General features: G+C 49.1%; 1 protein-coding gene across 1 annotated transcript in view; it reads left to right on the top strand.

Annotated features, from left to right (window-relative positions):
- The first annotated feature begins 1,109 nt into the window (after positions 1-1,109).
- The window catches only part of LOC144149899 (uncharacterized), a 29,534-nt gene continuing 9,844 nt past the window's right edge, over positions 1,110-20,799 (top strand). Inside the window, exons 1-3 of the mRNA XM_077681625.1 lie at positions 1,110-1,325; positions 15,805-16,015; positions 19,199-19,585. Of these exons, the coding sequence (XP_077537751.1) occupies positions 1,251-1,325; positions 15,805-16,015; positions 19,199-19,560 (648 nt within the window). The 5' untranslated portion in view covers positions 1,110-1,250 and the 3' untranslated portion in view covers positions 19,561-19,585. The remainder of the gene's footprint in view (positions 1,326-15,804; positions 16,016-19,198; positions 19,586-20,799) is intronic.

Below are 20,799 nucleotides of genomic sequence, written 5' to 3' on the forward strand. Positions count from 1 at the left end.
CAGGCACCGATGGAACCCGAGGTTAAGTAGCTCCGCTGTTAGAAGACCCTGCGCATGTCTGGCCGTTAATATTTGCGTGTCATAACTTCAGCTGCCGAGGCTTCGCCGTCAAAGCCCACGAAGCAGCGCAGCTTTCTTCCCACTGTCTCGGGATGTTGGGAAAGTTCCACGCTTTCAGACTCTACCACTTGTGCAAGAGTGCACGCCGTCGCCGTCATACGCCGCGCCATACCCGTCAGTGCCATGAAGCAACAAACATGGCGTTCAGACCAAACAATGAGTGCAGCCGCATCCCTGATAACCTCAACAAAGCCCCTCCATCGGCGTTTCAACCCCCGTGTCCGTGCGTTCCGACGGGAACTCGTACAGCGGCGAGCTCGTGAGCCGGAACAAGCTGATCGACCAACCAGGGGTCATATCCTACGGGGTGCCGGAAAACCACCGGCGGGATCGGTCTCTCATACGATGCCTCACGCGGTTGATCGGCTGCGGGCGCAGTTCTCCCTGACGCTTTAACGAGCGCAGCCAATGACGCGACACCGCACAGAAAATACACTCGGTTGAAAGTTTTCCGACACACCATACGATTCGGCCACCGGAAACACACGTGTCCAGATCCGGAGGAGGAGCAATTGGCCCCCATTAAGTGCCTCCAGCATCGCCTTCCACGCGAACGCTCGCTCTGTCGCCGGCTGTAGCAAATAAATTCAGGGTCGGGGATGGCGTTTCGCGTTTCGCACTGCCCCAGCGCAGATGCCATTTTTCAGTCAAATTGAACACGCGGCTCATCGTCATTCGGCGAATTTGCACTCTCGGCCACTGAGAATGGTCATTCTGGAAATCGAAAATTATGAACGGCGTCTTTTTGGTTTACTTTCTCAAGGCTCGGCCTAGAGAGATTAAGTGTCTGCCCCGGCGGACGACGCCCCCTTCGGCAGCCGCCGCCATAAGCAAGCAAGCAAGCAAGCACCGGCAAGCGCCGCGCATTAAATTGCCTTTGCCGTAAGGCATGGAGGAAAAAAAGAATTTAGGAGACGGCCCGACATTACCCAGGCAGCCCTCGCAATCAGTTTACGCTGCTCCTTCCCTCCGTTCCACACGGCAAAAAGTGGGGCGACTTTGTTTTTACTTGTCATTATTAGCATTCAGACTTGTTGCGGGACCCTCCTCTCCTCAGCGAGACGGCCTCGAGCGAGTCGCGTTGACGCTGGCGCCAGATTCGCCCGTGTGGTATACCTGCCCGTAGAGGCATGGACCTGCTCGCCGCGTTTGCCGTCGTGATCACCCTCGCTACAACGGCTGCAAACCCGACGCCGGCTCCCCAGGTGAGACGACAGCTGACCTATTGGTGCACGCCACCAAAAGTGCGTGCACGCGCTCAGCAAAACGGCGCGCACAAATCTAGGAATGCCGTGCGGCCGGGCCACGGAGCTGCCTGTGCAGGTTTCGGACTTGTCGAACAGGCGGAAAGTAATGGGGCGCCGTCGGTGCGTTCTATTCACGAGGCGCGTGAGCGCTCAGTGGCAAGCAATGCAAAGCTGCTCAATTTCCCGATCCCTTTCCCCTCAGCGAAAAACGAGTTCGGTCCATTAGAGAGACTGCTTTGTCCCGATAACAGTGGTGCCAATGTTATCGCAACCTAAAAAGAATAGCGGTAATATTTAAAAAGAGCATGAAAAGCAGTGGTGACTCCCTGGCCACTTTCTGGCAACTTTTTTATGACGCCACAGAATCTCCTTTGTGCGATTGGTGGCCGCGGCCGAACTGAAGCACCGCTGAGAGAGAGAGAGCAATTTAATTAATGGAAGGTAAACATAGAGAGGCCGGCGTGATCGTCTCTGACTTGCTACTCTGTGGGAAGGTGGGAGAAGGGCGAAAAGAACACGGGTAGAGAGGGTGACAGGTATGATTATTGACATAGTTCACCACAACAGTACTGCGCTACAACCTAGCTAGCTGCAAAACCGCTGCTTTTCGGGAATTCCGGCACTGCCTGGCAGGCCTTGTTTTAACCCGGCGGGTGTGGCAAGGGTCCCAGCAGAATGTCGTCAGACAATGCCCGATTGTGTAACCGGGCCAACGACGTGGCCAACTTTCCAGGGTGATGCACGTAGCAGGGACAGTTGCACTGTACATGTTCAACAGTCTCTGGTATGTGGCAGGATTCACAGTCGGGGTCACTCGAACCAGCGGCGACGTGTTGGTAGCGATGAGTGAAAGCCATGCCCAGCCGCAGTCGATGGGGCAGCGACGAGTTGGACGCTGATTTCAGGTTCCGGATGCCCCCAGCGACGAGTCCCTCGGGGCATCTGGGACCTGCAATCAGGGTCCAGACGCTGGAGCCTTCTGTGGCGCCGGTAAGGGTGGGCACAGTGATTTGTCGCGGCTTCGCGGAGAACAGCGGTGGGGAGGGCTGTCGTATCGGGCCGTGCGAGTGGAAGGCGCACGACTACTGCGCCTGCCGAAGCCCTTTTCGCCTCCGCGTCAGCCCATTCACTTCCCGCCAGACCACAGTGGCCTCGCCGGCCACCACTGAATCGTCGAAACACCGCAAAAACACACGACTGGGCGATTGGAGTGGGAACTCCAGCTCTGTTTGATTGCATCACTGGGATGATAACGTGTACCTTAGATTGTTTTAAATGCTGGCCCATATGAGGTCAGTCCTGTCCATAACACGTCACTGTAGCGCGCAGTTTGAATGTCTTCAGTACTTCTTGCGTTTATTCGTTTAAAAAGCGCCTTTTGTGGCTGTAATGGCGCGGAGTGACGTACTGAAAAGTTGCATTTTTTTCCGCGGCACCCTTAACATGCGGTGGGAATACGTATATGCAAATTCAACAGGTATGCGGTGCCGTGCACATGTAAAAAAGCATTTTTGAAAAGGGGGGATGACCTGTTTCAGTGTTCGATGGCAATTAACCAGGGCGGAGTTGCAAGCGCCGCTGTAGCTTAGCTCGCAGTCTATGACATAATTTGACGATTGCACAAGCCGCGGGCGTGCTGCAACTGAGGCAACTTCGAATCAGTTACTCGTTCAACCTCCCCTCCTGACAAAAGTGCTCTTACTGCCCCTCATCACCCCGTGCGCATGTGCTCATTAATATATACTTCAGAGCCGCTGTATAGCTAGTGGTGCTCGATTGCGCGTTTCTTCTCTCTCTGCGCTCACATGCACGTCTTTCTGAGGCTTTGCAGTATACGCCTCGAGCTTCGTAATAGCTGCGCCGCCTGCCGCCGCTTTTCCGCGGCGTCTACGGGATGGGCGCTGGGTGGCTGACAGGGGCTCATGCAATGCTTTGGTTCCCTTTCGCTGCTTTTGTAGGGAGAACTACAATGGCCGTATTTTCGCCGTTTCGCTGTTGCCGGTAGCCGCACCACTCCGTGGGATTCGTCCTCAGATATGGAAAGTGAGTCGGAGAAACTGAAAGAAGCCAGGTTTCGCCGCCGGAACGAAACCAAGAGGAGGAAGCCAGCGGAGCTCGAGACAGAGGACGAACGAGCCGCACGCCTCGAGAAGCGTCGTAAACGGGGACGCTTAACTATAATTGTGTCCGAATGCGGAACGAAATCAAGGAATGAACGTTTTAGTACTCAGACACACAAGCCGCGCGTCACTGTTTTTTTTTTTTTACACTTCAACGAACAGCTGATCACTCGGGGGACACATTTTTTGAAGTGTATACAGGGTAGGCAGTTCACAAGCGATAGAAGATGTCGTTGGAAGAGCGTGGTAACCGGTGACACCTCCTGATTTTAGTTTATGCTAGTTTGTGCAGGCTGCGCCTGTGTCATTGGGTGATGTTTCGAAGAATCGTTTAGTCGCAGACGCGGCTTACTCTTATAAGTCCGTCGGCGCCTGCTAGCGCAGGATACACGTAGCGCATGAATGTTTGCAAGCACGCACCTCAGGACAAGAAGGCCCAGCATTAAATTATTTGTCGGGTGCTAATCCCCAGGTACAAACGAGCCCGCGTGTAACGAACACATCGGGAAACTGAGATCAGTTCGTTATACCCGCTTTTCGCTACATCTGGACACAAAATCTGTGCATATGAATGGTAACGGATAACGAAGATTTGTTCGTTATAGCCACTGTTTCGTTAAAACTGGGTTCTCTATAAGTGGGCTGTACTGCATAATTTTCTGTTATCCACCACACTTATTTCGCAGAATGTGGGTGAAATTTATGCCACATTGCTTGACCAGGGTAGCGATCAATATCGGAGGCACGGTATTGGCAAGCAAAACTGGCGTGCTGTCCTGTCAGGTATGAGTGCTTCGTTAATTATGTAGGCGAGCGTACAAGGCCGTTTTAAATCTATAGTGTACCGCCGTATTATGACCACCTGAGGAAACTCTGCTTACGGAGACACTGGCAAATTTCAGGGCAGTGGAATTAAAATCTGCTCCATGCATACGCCGGTTTCGCGGCGCTGGTCTGTGACACACACCTGACGCTCAAACAGGCCTAACGTACCACACTAACACCACGTGAGAAATGTTTAAACTCTTGTAAATGGACCACATTTACTAACAGAGTTACTGCTCCCCATTAGTGTGCATTTCAAACGCATGCACACGCTAAATCTCAGTATTGAACGTGCCCCAAAAGCAGCGGCGACAGTGGGGACAGGGATGTTCCGTGCGGGGAATTTTCGGCTGAAACTTTGGCCAAAAGGGAAAAAAGGAAATCCCTGATAGATGCAGATAATTTCAGGGCTCGTGGAATAGAACGGTAAACGATGTCAGTAAACTGGAGCTCGCCTCATTTATTACCCAGTTTTCTTTTACAAAGTTCCCCGCACACTTCCTCGGATTTATGTTCAAATCACAGCGGTCGTGTTCCCACAAGCCACAAGCATCGAAGCCAGCTCATGAGGCAGGAGGGAGCATAGAGCAAAGAATACTCCGTCAGAACGGCTAGAGGGCTGGACCCTGTTCGCGTGTATTCGTGCACAATGTGCAAAGGTGTATTTCGGGTGAGCCTTAGTCCGCGTGCTGTCAACAAGCGATGGCTCTAGCAATTCCCGCGCTGAGCTAAAATTACCTCAATTACCCAACAATGCCTTGGTTTTTTTGTTTTCATAGGGGCTGCTTTTAACTTCAAATGCTGCTGAGCGGCAGATGTAGGGGGGTTTAGTCCACCCTGAAACATTCTCTGAGCGGTGTCTGCGTCCGGAAGGCAATGTAAAGTCGACATAGGTGGCGCTGGCTAACGCCCAAACCAAAGAGCAATCCACGGAAAGACCTATCAGCTCCAGAATGCTCCAGAATGTGAAAGCAGGGAATTTGGAAAGGAATTCTTAAAAAGTCTGGGGGGGGGGGGGGGGGTGAAATGCTGGAAATAGAGAATTTCTGAACCCTGGTATGAGAATTTTTCTCGCCACTTTGGAACATCACTGAGTGGGGAGCGGGCCGAAGACTCCTGCGGCTGCATGCTTTCGAAACGGGCAGTGCTCGATGCATATGCGCCAGTGACGTGCAAGGAAAAAAGTTTAAAAAGCTGCTGTGGCAATCATGCTGCGCAAGTATTTCTCTCACGGACCAGAATTTACTGCTTGGCTCGGGGCTTCTTGGATCTGAACTCTGTCGGCACCTCTTTTGGGGCCAATTCCCGTTTCCCCCAACCGACGCACACTGGAGCTTCCTGGCACAGCGTGGGCGCAGTGTTCCGGCGCAACTTTCGGTATCGCGATATTCAAGAAAAATGTGGAGCCCTTCCACTATACTGCGTAAATGCAGACCAGTGAAGCTGCAGAATGAAAGCGGCCAATCTCAGTGTGGTTTCTTTTCAATGAGCTGAGAGTTACGCAGAAGTTTACACTGGCTCTGGATTCTTGGTCGACGTGACGCGATAGACGCACGCTATTTTGATCAGGACCTCTAGCGCAAGAGAAACATTTCAGTTGAGCAAACATTTCTGAAATAGCCTGGCTGAAATTTCCTCGTGGCTGAACGTTACCTGACGGAAGTTTTCTGTGCTACTATGAAGTTCGCTGTGTTCAGGCGTTGCTCAAACTGCTTCGTGAGATGGAGAAGCAAAGTTGGTTCAGGCGACCTGGTGTGCTCATGTCTGGGCACCCGCCAGGTGGGAGGTTTCCCCCATTCTGGAATGCCCTGGCCTACGCTGGCCACCCGGGCCCTGTCCACCAGGTTACCCACCCACCCACTGTTCGTGTAAGTGGGTTGGGAATTGGAAGTTAAGTTCGTTGGTTAGGGGACAGTGGGGGCAGTATTCGCCAGAGGAAGTGTATATATAGTTGGGGTAAGAGTTCGCTTGCAGCCTTCGGAAGGTGGCAGCTTCGACTCCACTGGATAGAGCGGGTGGGGTGATGGACATCGCTGGCACCCGTGCCGCTAGAGGGCGTGTACGTCGGCGTATTTTTGGAGAGGCGTGGGCTTGATTAGAGATGCAAGTTTTCGCGAAATTTCGAAAGGCGTGAAAAAAAAGAGGTTTTTTGTGTTTTTCTCAGAAACATATGAAAAATTGAGAAAAGGCCATTCCGCGCAAATCTATAAAAATTCGGCATACCTCTCAAGGCGGAAGCCTTAGCTGCGTCATCAAACGCGAAAAGTGACCGTAGCTGCTGGCGACTACGCGAATGAAACCAAGTTACGGCCGCTGTAAAAAGAAAATAACAAAATGAAATATCCATAAAAACATATTTGACTTCGAATGGGACTTGAACCCGGGACGCCGAAGCCGCAGTCAAGTGTGGCAACTACAGTACTAACCCTGTGCCGTGCCGTGATTGGAGAAGAATCATCGGGACTCGTGCCGCGTGACAGGGGAACGTGACGGCCCCGCAAACACGTTGCAGCAGTGAAGAGGCCTCCGGTGATCGCTGGCTTTCGCATTCAAATCACCTAAAAGAGCTAAGTGCCCGGTGAATTTTTTTGTTTGCACTGAAAAGAATATAATTGTTTCATGCTGCACCACAGAAGTTCCTGCAGAGCTTCCGCTCTCAAAATCTGCGCGCGATTTCCCGTCAAAGCATTGATTTCAGAAACATTTCCCTCACTGCAGATTGGTTGCATCGCAACGGATTTCCGCTCTCTTTTCTTCGACGTTACTATGGATGAAAAAAAAAAGAAAAACGAAGCAAACCTGTTTTTTTCTCATGCTTTTTTTTGTTTTCAACCGCTCGCATCTTAAACTTTTGAACGTAAGTTGCGCTTGTTGTGAACACAGAGGCGGACAGGGAAAGAAAAACGTAGTCTTTCACGAGAAGACTGCCGTCTTCGCGTGAAAGTTTACGTTTTTTTCCCATGTCCGTCTCTGTGTTCACCAACTAGCCCGGCGTCAAGCTTTACTGAACCACATCTTTATAAAAGCTTCGTATGTGACTTGATCGAGCCTGCAAGTCGGCTCCCTCTTGCGTAACAACCTGGTGTGTTTTCGGGCGCGGGCAGGGTCGTGTGCCGACTCGTGTTCTTTGAGAGATCCGCATTTAGGTGACCAGACAGTTCTGGAAGTTGGTTCACTTATTGTAGAGTAGCCAATGCTGGTAGAGATATTCGCTCGGGCAGGAAGTCAGGGTATGCACGTGGGGAGTCGGTGGGTTGTATATTCTTCGCAAGTGGGCTGTTCCCATTGACGTCGTAATGGTCCAGGCCTGTTTAGTGTATGTGACTGTGAAAATTGAATGTTCGGTGGTCCGCCCTAAGTAGCAACAACAGTATTTCAACAGTACGCATGAAAGTGTCGATGTCAGTTTTCCAGGGAGGATGTAGACTCGTAGTACACGTTCTCGTTGCCTGTTACGTTGGCCTCGCTGGTAGAGCAGCACTTGACTGCTGCCAACATGGTGGCCGAAGACCAACTCTTTCACCTTCTGGCACCCTGGAGAAGCAATAGTTCCGACATCATGTGATTAGAGTACGTCTAATGCGTCCTCGTTGCCTGTTACGTTGGCCTCGCTGGTAGAGCAGCACTTGACTGCTGCCAACATGGTGGCCGAAGACCAACTCTTTCACCTTCTGGCACCCTGGAGAAGCAATAGTTCCGACATCATGTGATTAGAGTACGTCTAATGCGTCCTCGTTGCCTGTTACGTTGGCCTCGCTGGTAGAGCAGCACTTGACTGCTGCCACCATGGTGGCCGAAGACCATCTCTTTCACCTTCTGGCACCCTGGAGAAGCAATAGTTCCGACATCATGTGATTAGAGTACGTCTAATGCGTCCCCTCCGCTCCTATTTACAACCTACTTACACGAGCTTTTACCGATCTCCCCAACAGAAAGACACCGTTTGCCGCCCAATAGGAAAGGAGAAATTTCCTTCCGTTGAGCGTCCCATTAGCTGCAGTCGAAATTTCCGGCCCGGGTTCGTTTTAGAAAATCGCTCGGCGTAAAAGCGCCTCTCCCACGTCGATCATTCGTCGCCTCCCCTCCATGCCCTTTCTCGTACAAGCGCCCCGGTTCTCGGGGTCGAGCGCCGACGATTCGTGAGAATGCAGCTCCGGGCACGTGGTTACAGCGCCGAGCAGACAAGCCATGAACAACAACGGCCCGTCAATCAGCGCCGCTGCTGCCGCTGGTCTTGATAGTCCGAAGGCGGTGTCTCTTGAGCGCATGCCACAGTGACTCAGCGCCTAAGCTCCTGCTTTGTCTTTGTCCGTAGCGTTGGGAGGCACGTTTTCTTCAAACGGACGTGCCGAATTTGCCACGGGAGCTTAGTACATCGGCGGCTACCCACCGTACCGGCGTAAATGGCTCTCAGCGCCGCCGGCCGAAGAGTCAAGTTCCACCTGGCACGGTCGTATCGTGGCCTCTCCGGCTTCTGTCTCTTGTGCGCAGTGGGTGGAGCGGGGTTCGCCGTGCGCGTGGGCGGGGTGACAATGGGAAGCCATTGCGCGGCTGGGTGCCCTTTGAACCCAGCAGTGATGACTTGCCTTCCGTCAGTGGTGTTTACTGTAACCACCGGCATCCGGACAGTCGGTGGCAGTGGTATCTGTCTCCAGCATCAGCGAGTGTCCGCGCTAATTGCTACGTTGGTCGCATTGTGTGAATTTTAAAGAACGACCTGTTCTGTTTGAGAAAGTTACCGGGCACGGAGTTGCGCATGACAATCAGGGTGTCGAACCGGAATTTTTTCGGATGTGGTTCGGGTTCAAGCCATTCGGATGCGGTTCCGGGTTTGGTTCCGGAGCACCACTCCGTTCCGGTACTAACCGGTTCAATAAACTTTATTGACATCATGTACATAGGACACAACGCCAGAGGCCGGCAGAAAAAGCCATCTCAAGGACAGCTTGACGGAGCTACGGGCCCCCGTTTTGGCACCAGCGTACAATAGTGTTCTACAGTACAAAAAAAAATAATAAGTCTTGTAGAAATATGGCATCCCTTGCGCCATTGAAAGAATGTAAAAAAAAACAGACAACAATAACAACAATAGCGACAAGAGAAGGAAAAGAAAAAAGAAAGAAAAAAATGTGTACTGAACAGATAAATCAATCAGTGCAGGACCCGAAGGAAAATGTGAGCCCAATATGAATATTCATGCTTTGCGTACAAACCACATACAAAAAAAAATGTACACCGACGGGTGTACTAAATCACTCAGTACGTATAGATTGCCGTCATAATACATGCATACAGATTTACATTACTCTATAATACATATAGAGTACACTATACATATAGAATTACACAAATCATTCAATACATGACCGAAAGGAAATATGAGCTGGTTATAACGTACACCGACATATTCAATATAGCTGGCACACACAGGCATGCGCGATCTATTATATTGTGTCTATGTAATTATTTGCAAGAAAGGTACGTATTGAATTGAAAGTGTTGCTTTCCAGCTGAAAGTTAAGTTGATGTAAAACATTTAGTAGCCTCGGAAGCTTGTTTCCTAGCATATGTCGCCCATATGTTGTTCTACAAGTTTTAACGTTCCAAATTTCGCAGTTTCGCGTTTTGTAAGGCTGAGAATTTCTTTTAAGGTTGACAAGTCCAGTAAATAATACATGTTTCCTCTTTATTTCTTGTTTATAGGCTTTCGTTAATCTAAAGTTGCACATCTTCTCAAAATGCATTACATTGTACTTTTCAAACAACGGGTAGGTGTGATAATGTGAAGGCACGTTCTCCACAAAACGTAGAAACCTTTATTGTAGAGAATACATTTTTTGTATGTTTTCTTGACTAGTGGATTCCCAAACTAGATGGCAGTAGTTTATTCTTGAGGAAAACAAAGAGTTGTAAATTAATATCATTATATGCCGCGGAAGGATCAGGTGATTCCGGTAAACTAGCCCCACTATTTGAGATAACTTACTTGATATCGTGTCGATGTGCTCGTTCCAAGATACGTTTTCCGGGAAGACCACTCCTAGTGTTTTAATGTTGGGTACAATATCAACCGGGGTCAAATTCAGCAGTATTTGTTGCATTAATGTTCCCTTCTTATTTTTACTTTTGAATATTACTGATTTGGTTTTGCCCGTGTTTATTTTAAGATGGTTTTCCTCAGTCCAGCTATTTAGATTTTCTAATACAAAATTTGCTTCGCCAACTAATTCGTCCGCCGAATTTCCTAGTAAAAATATGCTGGTGTCATCAGCATAAATAATAAATTCAGCGCTAGGGCTAATGCTGACCACGTCATTAATATAGATATTAAAAAGAAATGGTCCCAAGATGCTCCCGTGTGGTACACCAGAAGATAAAGGCAGTAGTTCGGAAAAACAGTCGTCGATATGAACTATTTGTTTGCGGTGCTCCAGATAAGACGTCATTAGGTGCGCGGCATTCCCTCGAAAACCATAACGGTCAAGCGTTTCAATTAGAATTTGGTGATTTATGTGATCGAAAGTCTTAGAGTAATCAATAAACAGCCCGGTTCAAACAAACAAACAAACCGGTTCAAACGGGTTCGGCCGGGTTCGGAGGAAGAAAAAGCAGGAGTGTTTTTGTGTTTTACTCATTTAGGGCTGCGTTTTAGTTTCCGTTTTACATCGGTATAAAAGCTACTTCATAATGTAGGTTTCTTTGTGCAAATGTTTTGGCTTGGCTGACTTAACTGTAAAATCCACTGCAAAATGTTTTCCATGGGAGGTAAACGATTACAACGCTAACTGATGTGAAATAAGAGCTTCGCAGGGACACTTAAGGCTGCTGATGTCTTGAAATGGGAAAGCGTTACTTTTTAGGGCCGGAAGTTTATTTTTATTAATTTAATTTATTTTACTTGTATATTGATTTATAATATATTATATATAAATTATATTTATATATATTATATTATATTTATATTATATTATATATTAATTTAGTTTACTTATAGGCTCACCAAGAGGGTTCAACTTAAATTGAGAACGACTCAGCGGGCAATGGAGCGGAAGATGATAGGTGTAATATTAAGGGACAAGAGAGAGCGGAGTGGGTCAGGGAACAAACGCGTGTTCAGGACATATTAGTAGAAATTAAGAAGAAGAAATAGATCTGGAGGGGGGGGGGGGGGAGCATGTAATGCGAAGGCAAGATAACCGCTGGTCATTAAGGGTAACAGAGAGGATCCCTAGAGAAGGCAAGCGTTGCAGGGGGCGGCAGAAACTTAGATGGGCAGATGAGATCAAGAAGTCTGCGGAGATAAATTGGTCGCAGTTAGCACAGGACCGGGGTAATTGGAGAAATAATGGGAGAGGCCCTTGCCCAGCAGTGGGCGTAGGTAGGCTGGTGGTGGTGATGATGATGAGGATGATGAGGATGATGACATATATTCTCATTGTATTGTATTCTTGGGGCACAAATGCTGCAGTTGTTTTCTTCAGAAAACGAAAAAAAAAGACTGATGATTACTACACTTAGTAATGGGGATTTTTGCTGTCTTGTCGGCGACGGCGCACAGCTGCTGCGTCTCTGGACGTGATTGCGTCATTAGCGAACCCACGACGGCGCGCGCTATACTCTGGCTTTATCGCGCAACGCGTCGCCCCTGACGAGCATGTTTCGCGCAACCTTGGGATACCGCCCTCCCCTCACACGTTCTCCATACTGTCACACTCCGCTTTCCTGCTTCTTCTCTCGGTAAGAACAAGGCCGACGCCGAGGGACGATGCGAAGCTACAGGCGCGATCGCTTAAGAGCTGCGCTCTAAAACAATGGCTCTACGTAGCCGCCGCGGTGCCGTCTTGGGATCCAGTCCCTTCGCCGACCAGTGACGGGCCGCACCTCGTCTCCAAATTGTGCATCCTCGCCGCAGTCTTCTGGTAGGCAGGCAGCCTCCTGGCCTGTGGGGAGCGCCCCGATGCCGTACACGCCCCCCCTGCATTGCCCCCTTGTGACACCCTCACCTGAGTGTTCTGGCAATCGGCAACCTTCCTGCGGACTGCCCGTCCACAAGCAGACCCGTACGTCCGCCATCATTTTTTGGTACCCTCGAGTTCCGCAGTGGTGCGGCTTAGCACCCCCATTCACCCAATGGCCGGCGCGTGACGGGCCGCCTCTTGTACCCTAATCACGCATCCTCGCCAGAATATTCTGGCTATCAGGCAGACAGGTAGTTTAGTGGCAAGCGGGAAGCCTAGCTGTCAGGAAAATTTTCTGAGAGACCCGCCGCGGTGGCTCAGTGGCTAAGGCGTTGCGCTGCTGAGCACGAGGTCGCGGGTTCGATTCCCGGCCGCGGTGGCCGCTTTTCTGATGGAGGCGAAAAGCAAAAACGCCCGTGTGTACGAGATTTCGGCGCACGTTAAAGATCCCCAGGTGGTCAAAATTAATCCGGAGCCCTCCACTACGGCGCGCCTCATCGCCTGCGTTGCGTCGGCGCGTTAAACCCCCACAATCAATCAATCAATCTAATTTTCTGAGAGCCTGCTCGCCAGCCACCTTTTTTGGTACCATCCAATCTATGCGCGCATGCACACGTATTTTCGCACAATGATTGGATTGGAAAACGTTTCTTATTAGTGATTTGCGTCCGACTCTAAGCGGTGGGTGGACATCCCAGTCCGGTAAGCCGCGCTGTGCTACGGCGGCCCGTGCGCGCGTCACAAGAAATTCCTGATGCGCGAGCTGGTCACTGCGCAGCAAGACCTTCCCCCAGCTCAAGGGTGTGTGGTTGGGGGGGTGGTGAGTTAGCAGGGCACATCTAAACCGAACGATTTGTTCAATTTGGGGTGCCGGGCAGCTTGGGCAGTAGGGGATGCGGAAGGGGAAATCCAATGGGGGAAGTTGCGTTTCGGTCCGAAGTCGTCGCCCATTGTGTGCGTCGGGAACTCTAGGGATAGATGTGGGGACGGTAGGGCCCTGCAGGAATCTCGGTAGTGATGATGGATGTCGGAGTAGTTTTGCGAGAGAGGGTGCAGGACCGAAGGGCCGCTGAACGGTTCGTCTTCTTCCCCTCGTGGAAGAAGGCGAATGAGTGAGGTCGCGGGCAGTGGCATGCGGCGCCTGCGCCTTTTGCAAAGAACCAGAAACAATCGACCATTTCTTCTTCTCCTGCAGACGGTTCTCCTCGATAAGACGAAGATACTTAGAAAGTACATGCAGCCGGCTAAACCTCCCGCTGTCTGCTACAGTTATTTTGTCATTCGGGGCGAAGGAACTCGGATTCTGCCACGGGGATCTTTGCAGTGCGTTGCACTCATTCATCCTGGAATCAGGCCGTCTGCCGTGCTAAACAAGCATTTAGCTTAACTGGATTTTCTTGTCAAGAATATGCGCGCCAAGCTCACTGCTTCGTCTGTACCACTTTCGTCGTGTTTCTTACTTCCAATTTCTTACTTCCAAATGGTGTTCGTTTTTACATTTTTTTCTTTCTTTCTCTCATCTCCTTACTTTTATTTCTCTACTCATCTACTGCTAATCCATCCTAATAATTAAATATTTTTCTTTCCCTTCGAAAATTACCTAATTTCTTTGGGTAAGGCGCCCATTTCCTGGCCAATCCCCCTGATTGGGTACGCGCCATTTCACTGGAACCACCACCACCACCTCATTCCCAGTTAGGCAAAACGTTTCTCGCTTAAATAAGTTGGTTACTCTGCTGCGCTTTTCATGCTTCTAGTTTTAACGACGTTTCAGCGTTAACGCGGGAGCATTACCAGTGCTCGAAGTCGAAAACTGTCCGGCGCCGGCGTAGCCTCCACTTGTCAAGCGTGGCAGGTGGCGCTTAGAGGGATTTCATTCTGTCCACCTTTTATGTGCTAACAAACCGGCTAGTTGAAGGAACGGCTATATTGACTCTCTGAATATAGGGAAACACCGGCGATAGCAACTAGCTAGTGAAATGTCAGCGACAGATGACAACGATTGAGTTCTAGTAAAGATAGTAGCATAATAAAATCACAAGAAGCACTAACGGCCGCTGGTTGTCCAAGGCTACAGAATGGTAGCACAAAGGAGGTGAAGGTATTCAAGAACGATGATGTCCTTCGCAGCAAACCAGTTGATCGCTCCTCATTTGTTTATTTCAGTTGAGTTGCTTCCTAGACTCTTACCTCATATATACATACTTGTTTCGAAAACTCGTGGAAATAATATAAAATATGCATTAGGCAATTATTTTTAACTTCAGTGCGAGATGTCAATCTTACGCTAGAAACAACATAACAGCACAATACGTGCATAAAAAATACATTTTAGAGCATTCGCGTTGTCGTAATTTAACAAGTTTCCGACTATGTTGTGCGCAACTAAACTTCCTGATTGGTCCAGGGGAGAGTGCCCCAACTCACTCAGGGCCCCAACACAGAGAGTGCCCAAATGCCAAGGACCGCAAAAATGTCGAGGGTGGTCTGAGCCCCTAATCGACTTTAACCGGCCCTCTAATTCCTCTAATCCAAATGAATCAGCACATTCCCATAGCTCCCCCAGTCTTTTCACTAATCCACCCCAGTCTACCCGTTAATGCGCGCCAATCGACATTACTCCATGCGCCCCGACTTAATTTTAAGTTTGAGCTGGTTCAAAATGATCTGCAAATGCTGTCCCTTCTGCTTTGAAAGTTTGAGTTGAGAAGGCCCCAAAGTTTTTTTTCTCGCATGCTCTCTTAGAAGCAGCAAACAAGGGACAAAATGTCACACACGAGAAGTTCCGGTGGTGTGGAGGACTGCGAGTGTTTGTGTCTCACTGCTGTTTCTATATACCTGCCCTTTCAAACCAGAACAAGTGAGAGATATGGATTTATTGTTGATGATGTCCCGGAAGGCATTCACAAAACGGCGAGGTTGCATCCTAATCAACAACACATTGAAAACTTTACATGATATTAGACACCATATATATATATATATATATATATAAATATATATATATATATATATATATATATATATATATATATATATATATATATATATATATATATATATATATATATATATATATATATATATAGAAACCATGAAGAATAAGCGATGATATGTCGCTCGGAATATACGGTCTCATAACTTATTCTAAACGCAAAAGATAATTGGGGGAGGTGGGGAGTATCTAACCCAAACTGATAGTATGTAAGGACATCCTTACATTAACTTGAGGGTAATTATAAGAAGACGAAGCTGATGGGTTGTGGAGCTACAGACTATGCATAAAGTTCGCTTGTGCTGTCGGGCGAGCGGTAAAAATATCTTCAGGGGCAAGGTGGGGCACCATAGTCGAAAACTAGAAATTAGCTTTGAAGCCGCGAAACCGGTTCGGAACGGTTCCTTCGATTCGTTCCGGTTGGGTTCAGTTCCAAAATGGGGAAAAAAAAAACGGGTTCGCTTCTGTTCCGGTTCCGGGTGAAAATTCAGGTTCAGTTCCGGTTCGACACCCTGATTACAATGTTCTCCTCCACGCAGAAGGAAGAATGCCCGCCGCCGACAGAGCCGTGCGAGGCGGAAGAGCCCTTCTGTGGCTCGGACGGCCGCACTTACATGACGCGCTGCGACTTCGAACGGGCCCGCTGCGAAGGCCACAGCCATCTTAGCCACTCCGTGGAAGTCAGCCACCCGGGGCCGTGCTCCGAGCCGACGGAATCACCAGCTGCTCCGGAAGAAGATTTAGTTCTGAGTAAGTGACTAGTGGAATGCTTTGTTGGGTGAGTTGGTTCATGGCTTCACAGAATTAAAAAGAGCGCAATGGACAAGGACAGAGAAACACAGTAGAGTGTGGACACTCTGCTGTGTTTCTTTGCGCTCGCCCATTGCGCTCTTTTTATTTTTAGCTAAGTAACTAGCTGGACGAGCACTGCTGGGGAAATTTGCCCTCTCATTGGATATGCAAATAGCAAACTTTTCACTTCAAATCAACTTTATATGAGACAGAAACGCGGAGTTCAAAATATCCCTTCATATTATGTACGCTATTTTCTCCGCCAAGGCTATCCATAAAATGCACAGTTTCAGCTTTCCCTAAGCCATAATGTTGGCATATAGCATTTCCTTTATTCGCTTCCGAGTTCGGGTGCTCTCAGATATGTCGGAGCGTTTACACAGACGAATTTAATGTGTCTCATAGCCGGCATCATGTCGTAACTATTTCAAAATTACTCTTTTCGGCACCACCCCAAGTTCCACGTAGCACCAAAAAATGGTTGCTACGTGGTTTCCAATGGTCGCACCCGCAGCCCCAAAATTCTTGTCCTCCGGCGAATGTCGACAAAATATCTCGATTCATTTCTAGTACGGTTCACATCCCATTGGGCGGCTGGCTGATCCTCAGAGAGAAAACGGGGGAGGAAACTAGCCCTCACTCTTTAACGTGAAGTTCCTTTGTGAGGGCGCGTTGACAGCGACTCTCAAAAACTCCGGTAAATGCTTCCAACGAAATAATCGGCAAAGAGCAATTAAATTTAATTGATTGCGTGACAAATTTTGTACCGACTTCATTATCTGCTTGTTTAAAGGGCGTTTAGGCTATGGTCGGTATCCAAGTTTTATGTCGCCACGTTCGAACCGAGAATACCATTCGGCCTTTAGAAGCGCTGTGATGGCTTCCCACAGCTGCCTCCCCTGAAAGTCACTATAACTCGATGCCTGCATGCATGTTGTTTCTGCCCATCTGCAATCGCAAAACTGACCAGTATGGAAACAGAGGCTCAAGAAACAATGTGCTGATATGATGACCCCTTTTTAAACGATGCTGCTTGCCCAGTTGATGTGGAGGGCAGGGAGTAGTGCATGTGTCAGTGGCAAACGTTGGTAATAACTGCGCTACCCCGTCTACAAAAAATATAGTGATTTTCTGGGACCTCCATCTGATATATGAGAATGTACATCCTTTGTCAAAATTTTCTATGCCAAGCCTAAGCCTTCTGAACTGCAAAGAATCCAAAGAATTAGCTATAAGCTTTAAATGTAACAAAATTATTTGATGACATCAAGAGAGAAGGGTGTTTTCTCTAGCTTTCCGGCATATACTCTCACACGCTGTGTACACGCACTCGCAAACACACTGTAAACAGATATGATCTAGCGAAATCGTAACTTTTTTTTATCATGTCGAAGCCAAAAAAAGATGCCTTTAAGAACTCACATAAAAGATCGGAAACAGGTTGTTTTTTTGCCCGGTATCAATTTTTGTTAGTATCAACCTAAACGCGCAAAGCATTGAAAGCCTACTAGAGCCTTTTTTTAGGGGCGAAGCCCTTTGGGGGCTGGGGCTGTTGGCGTCTACTGTCATCGTTGTCGTCGTAATCGTCGTTTCATACAGTCGTGGTACTTAAACACCGGGAAACTCGTTTGCGCCTCGCGCTAGAACTAACGAGTACTAGAAAAACACCGAGACATTCGTTTACGCCACGCGCTGAAGAGCTTCGTCCTTAAAAGACAGTAGACTTTTACAGCAAAGCTGTATACGTCTACCCCCCAACGGTTTCATCTCCGTTGGCAAAAACGCCAAGGCGCCAAGAATGCACTTATACACTGCATGCTTCGCCCCGCCCCGATTTCACATTAGTGGAGATGGCCCGGGATTTTCCCAGAAACGGGCTAGGAAATGTACTCACACGAGCGCACACAGGCACTTACGCACGCACACACGCAGGTGTTCCCTGAACACCATCCAACTTGATCCTGCTGCTACGGGCGCTTTTGAGCAAGAGAATTCACCAGCACACCTCAGCCCTCCCTCTGGTTTTGTGATCTAATTAAGTGTCAGTGGTGCAGTTGTTTCGCGGTGACATCCGGTGTTCCGCAAGGGTCAGTGTTAGGCCCTCTTTTATCCTTAATCCTGATACTGATATGATCGTTCGCTCATGATTGCGCCGTTATTTATCAAGAAATTTCTAACTAATATAATACGGTGAGTCTTCAAACTGACCTTATCAACATTTCGAAATGGCGGGAAACATTGTGCCTAAAATAAATGTTATCAAATGTAGCTTCAGGAGAGATTCGCCCCACCAAACCGTTCACTTATTATCTCAGTGGCTCACCTTTAACTGAACTGACTACGTATAAATGTCTTAGAGTTCATATTACCAATAATTTCTCTTGGGAAAGTCATGCATATATAACAGTGTCAATCTTACCCTTGGATTTTTTTGTCGCTACTTGTTGCACCGGCGCTAACATATAGCTAACAACGGTGCCAACATATATCTCTGTTTAAATATAGACACTCATGCAACTGAAAATCGAATATGCCTGATCCGTCTGGGACCCCGGTATTCACTCGCTTACTCCAACACTGCAATAACTACAAAACCGGGCTGCTAGATTTACACTATCGAACTGTGCGTATCTGTCCGATGTGACAGAAATAAAAAAAACATTTAAATCTTGTTTCAGGCTTGTGTGCGTACAAAATATAGTAAACAAACGAAATTCTTAAACCACTTTTTACTGACCCCATTTAAGTGTTTTCTCCAGTTTACCACAATTTCAAGGTTGGTGCATCCCCCTGCAGATATAAACAGTATCACTACTCTTTCGTTAGAAAAACCAGCGTGCACGGGAGCAGCCTTCCCGCTTCCATAGTCTGCATCACTTGAGCCTGCTACCCTCAAGGGGGCAGTGCATGATTAAGTTCATTCATTGTCATTTCTTTTGTCCCGCTCTGCATGTTGTTGCTGTTTTTTTCTTGATTACCCCATCCGCCTTTGTAAAGCCTGAACCGTTGGCGTTGAGTGCAAGGAAATGTAATAAAATAAAGCGCCTGAATGGCGTTGAGCGTAAATGAATGAAATGAGATTTATCGGTAGACTCTAGAGAAGGAGGCCAATCGTGCTTTGTCGCTGCTCATGTGGTCCAGGTGGCCCAGGCAGCCCAGGCATTCCCGGCAGCCCAGGCAGCCCCGGTGGGCCAGGCGGCCCGGGGGGCTCGGGCAGCCCAGGTACCGCAGGTGGTCCAGGCGGCCCAGGCGAACCGGGAGGCCCAGGTGGTGCAGGCGGTACGGGTGGCACAGGCGGCCCGGGAATCGGCCCAGGCGGCAGGGGTGGCCCAGGCGGCAGAGGCGGCTCGGGCGGTCCAGGAGGCCCAGGCGGCAAGGGCAGCCCAGGTGGTCGAGGTGGCCCAGGTGGTGCAGGAGGCTTGGGTGGCAAAGGTGGACCAGGTGGCGCAGACGGCCCCCGTGGCCCTGATGGCCCACGCGGCCCAGATGGCCCATACGGCTAAGGCGGCGTCGACGCACGGACTGCAGGTACGCCAAGATGGCTGCGGCGAGCAAGAGGCCGCAACAGATTTCAATTCACCTCGCCATTTATGCCAACGTGGATGGAAAAAGGCTGCCACGACGCTAGCGGGCACAAGACGTCTCTAGGCACGAGTAGCATGGAGGCGTCGGGCTTTTGTATCAACCAGTCAACCACCCCGCTCGCTTGAAAAGTGTTCGCGGAGCGATGCGACGTCGTTTATGAAACAGAGATGAAAACTCCGCGGTCTTCTGATTGTGCATGTGGCTCTGCGTTATCTTAATTTCGATTTGCGTTTCCGGTAACGATTTGAAGCTGCTCTAACACGCAAAATAACTCCCTGTCTGTTCACTGATACTTCGAGTTTACTTTAATAATGATATTTCACAGGCTCGTACGATAGTGGGAGGGGGGCTGATATTAGGAGTAACTATTTTTTACCAACTGTTGGCAATCAACCATTGCTGCACACACATATACCTCCCCAAGGAGCAACAAACTTTACTGGGCAAACGGTATGGAGCTTGGAGCCGTTTTTCCAGGAAAAAAATGGAGGGGGAAGTGTTTCCGTCCCGCTACCCCCGGGACCTGACCGCCTTCCGGCCACGAGAGACCAGAGTCTCCTGGTCTTCCAGCCGGGAATTCATAAGTGCGCGCTCAATGGTGGGGACGGGTAGGGGGGATGAGTGGGGTGTTTCTGCATTCCCATGTTAGGTGACACAATGTGGCTGCAGCTGTGGGGCAGAAGGTAGGTACGTGTGGTGTAGTGCCGGCCGGTGTTGGATAGTTTTAGACGTTCTGAATGCTTTGCTTGAAGGGCCTCATCGAATTCATTACAGGTATTGTGAGCCCCTAGTTGGAGGAGGCATTGCGTGGAGGTGCCAGTTAGGAGACCCAGGGTTAGCTCAATGGCCATTGCCGAAACCAAGCTAGTTCCAGGTAAACGGACTATGGCTCAAGTTCCAATGGCGGCCTGTCCGGACCCAGATATTCTTAGCACCCTATGTTGTATCGCTGTTCTGAACGCCGCCGTGGATAGGTGCTCTACAGCTGCTGGGGACTGAGGGCCGAGAGTTGAGTCGGTTAGCCATGGGAGGGGGCGGCCAACTACTGCACCAGGGTGGCCATATCCTTCGCTGTTGAGGAAGTGCCGTCTATGTCCCCAAGAGCCTTCCTAGCATGGTTGAACCTTTCTAGTGAAGCCCCTTATGTATCTGGGATG

This window comes from Haemaphysalis longicornis, unplaced genomic scaffold (assembly GCF_048455015.1).
Source record: "Haemaphysalis longicornis isolate Haplotype H1 unplaced genomic scaffold, Haemaphysalis longicornis Haplotype H1 scaffold_8, whole genome shotgun sequence".
Classification (NCBI taxonomy): domain Eukaryota; kingdom Metazoa; phylum Arthropoda; class Arachnida; order Ixodida; family Ixodidae; genus Haemaphysalis; species Haemaphysalis longicornis.